General features: G+C 38.3%; 1 protein-coding gene across 1 annotated transcript; it reads left to right on the forward strand.

Annotated features, from left to right (window-relative positions):
- Nucleotides 1-216: 216 nt before the first annotated feature.
- DNAJA2 (DnaJ heat shock protein family (Hsp40) member A2) lies at nucleotides 217-2,014 on the forward strand. The gene is made up of 3 exons (XM_079723591.1): nucleotides 217-351; nucleotides 482-609; nucleotides 1,180-2,014. The coding sequence occupies exons 1-3, from the start codon at nucleotides 237-239 to the stop codon at nucleotides 1,369-1,371; spliced, it is 435 nt and encodes a 144-aa protein (XP_079579717.1). The 5' UTR covers nucleotides 217-236; the 3' UTR covers nucleotides 1,372-2,014.
- The last annotated feature ends 372 nt before the right edge of the window (nucleotides 2,015-2,386 follow it).

The following is a 2,386-nucleotide window of genomic DNA, read 5'->3' on the forward strand; positions in this document are numbered from 1 at the left end:
TTCTTTTGTGATAGAAGTTTTTAGCATATTACTTGAGAATAGCTAGGTTTCCTTACATAAATTTAGGAAACCTAGGGATGGTGGCAGTTTGGCTTTTGCAGTAAATGGTAGAACTAAGGTTTTGAAATTGATTCAAGGAGCACAGAACAACAGAGTATGCCTCCATAATTTTTTAAAAAAATGTTTCTGGTGTGCTTTATTTGTAGGTGTTCCAGAGAGACGGAAATGATTTGCACATGACATATAAGATAGGACTTGTTGAAGCTCTGTGTGGATTTCAGTTCACATTTAAGCATCTTGATGGACGTCAGATTGTGGTGAAATACCCCCCTGGCAAAGTAATTGAGCCAGGTGAATCTTGATTTTTGTCTGATCCAAGATTCTGTGTAATCTTCTACAGCAGGTGACTCAAAAAAATATTATTGAGCACCTTCTTGGATAAAATTCTTAATATTTTCCCCTTTATTTACTCAAATAATAGGATGTGTCCGTGTAGTTCGAGGTGAAGGAATGCCACAGTATCGTAATCCCTTTGAAAAAGGTGATCTTTACATAAAATTTGATGTGCAGTTTCCTGAAAACAACTGGATCAACCCAGACAAGCTTTCTGTAAGTGTTCTCTAAATTTAGGCAACAGATGAGTTAAAGTTTAATAATAGTTGTGTTTCTGTGTCACCTTCCGTTTGTTTTGGGTGCTAAGATTAGATTACACAGTTTATTAATTTGAGTGATTGATGGGCTGTCCTGGTTGCTTTTAAAGTGAGGATACCTGATGTAAAAGTTTATGGGGCCAAGTAGGGAATAGTGAAGGAGTAAAGCAGACTGTGTGTGAGGTGGTGGGGGGAGGATTGGGGCTCCCTGGAGAGCAGATCTCTCACCTGAAGAGGGCAACCCCCCAGCTTATCATCTGCTGGTTGTTCATGCAGGAAGGCATGTCTAGTGTGAAATTTCCCAGTGTTTAAATATTAGCAACTAATTTTGTTTTTTGTTTTCTAAGCAATAGATGGGTTGCACAAAAGATGTCTGCAGATTTGGTCTGTGGGTCATCCATTTGTGATCTCTGGCTTAAAGTGCAAAGACTAACTGTCAAACATATACCTTGGATTGTATCAAAAGGGAACTTGATAGTGGATGAAGATAATCTTCCAGCTAACCTTATTTTTGTTTATTTTAATGAAGGAATTAGAAGATCTTCTGCCATCTAGACCAGAAGTTCCGAACATTATTGGAGACACAGAGGAGGTAGAGCTTCAAGAGTTTGATAGCACTCGGGGCTCAGGAGGTGGTCAGAGGCGTGAAGCCTATAACGATAGCTCTGATGAAGAAAGCAGTAGCCATCATGGACCAGGAGTGCAATGTGCCCATCAGTAAACTCTGCAAACAAATTGCACAGGTGGATTTCCTTTCCACACTTGCCTGGTTTGTTTTCAGCGATCCAGCTGGTCAACCCAGATGAACTGATGGACATCTGTTGGTCTATGTGTAACTTTTAAAATTGGTATAGTATCTACAGAGTGTATAATTTAAACTAACCACAAAGCTTTACATCTTCATTTCGACTGTTCTGTAGCAGAATAAAGCACTTGAAAGGAAACAAGACTCCCTTTCACACGTGGGTTATAAGTTTCAGTCCTGGTATCTGTGCTTGATTTTTATCAGTTTTGTGTAGATTTTATGTTTCATATTTTAAATTCAAATCCCACATTGTAAAGTTTGTGTACAATTTGTCCTGAAGCTTTGTGTTTGGCTGCACCTGCATAAGCTGCTACAAATAGAATAAAGAATTTCATAGCCTGTATCTATCATTTAGATGCATGGAAAAATGGGCTTTGCACACAATGGGTTTGGAGCTGACTGGGAACAATGGAAAAAATAACATTAGCTGAGCTGTGGTTGTAAAGTTTGGGGTTTCTCCCCCCGCCCCTTTTTTTTCCTTTTCTTTCTTTTTTTTTTTTTTTTTTACCATCTTGTGAAAGGTTTCTGAAACTCAATAATAAAAAGCAGTTGGTGTAAATTACTCTTTGTCTCACATTTTTAGAAGGAAGAAATATTTTGAACTGTAAAATCTATCCTTAAACTGGAGACTATACCCTTAGTTCTGGTTCTTAAACAGCCCTTAAAAACCCATTGGCCTGAAGCTTATGCCTCAGGCACATGCCCATTTTATAGTTTCAAAAGACAAAAGAAAGTTTGATATGTTGGTAGAAACAGGCTTTATTGGCTTCAATTAATGCTTTGTAGAGTCAAGGACATCTGAGTTATGTATCCTAAGTTATGATCCTGAGCACTGGGGCCAGGTTAACCTGGCCTGTATTTCCTCACCCCACCCCCTTTTAAAAAAAATAAGGTAACAGTAAATCAATATTAGAGCCATGTCTGCATAGAA

The sequence above is a fragment of the Hyperoodon ampullatus genome, assembly GCF_949752795.1.
Source record: "Hyperoodon ampullatus genome assembly, chromosome: 18".
Taxonomy (NCBI): domain Eukaryota; kingdom Metazoa; phylum Chordata; class Mammalia; order Artiodactyla; family Ziphiidae; genus Hyperoodon; species Hyperoodon ampullatus.

Coding starts and splice junctions, on each gene's coding strand:
- DNAJA2 (XM_079723591.1), top strand. CDS start 237: ATGACATATAAGATAGGACTTGTTGAAGCTCTGTGTGGATTTCAGTTC. Junction 352..481: donor TGGCAAAGTAATTGAGCCAG/GTGAATCTTGAT, acceptor CTCAAATAATAG/GATGTGTCCGTGTAGTTCGA. Junction 610..1,179: donor TCAACCCAGACAAGCTTTCT/GTAAGTGTTCTC, acceptor ATTTTAATGAAG/GAATTAGAAGATCTTCTGCC.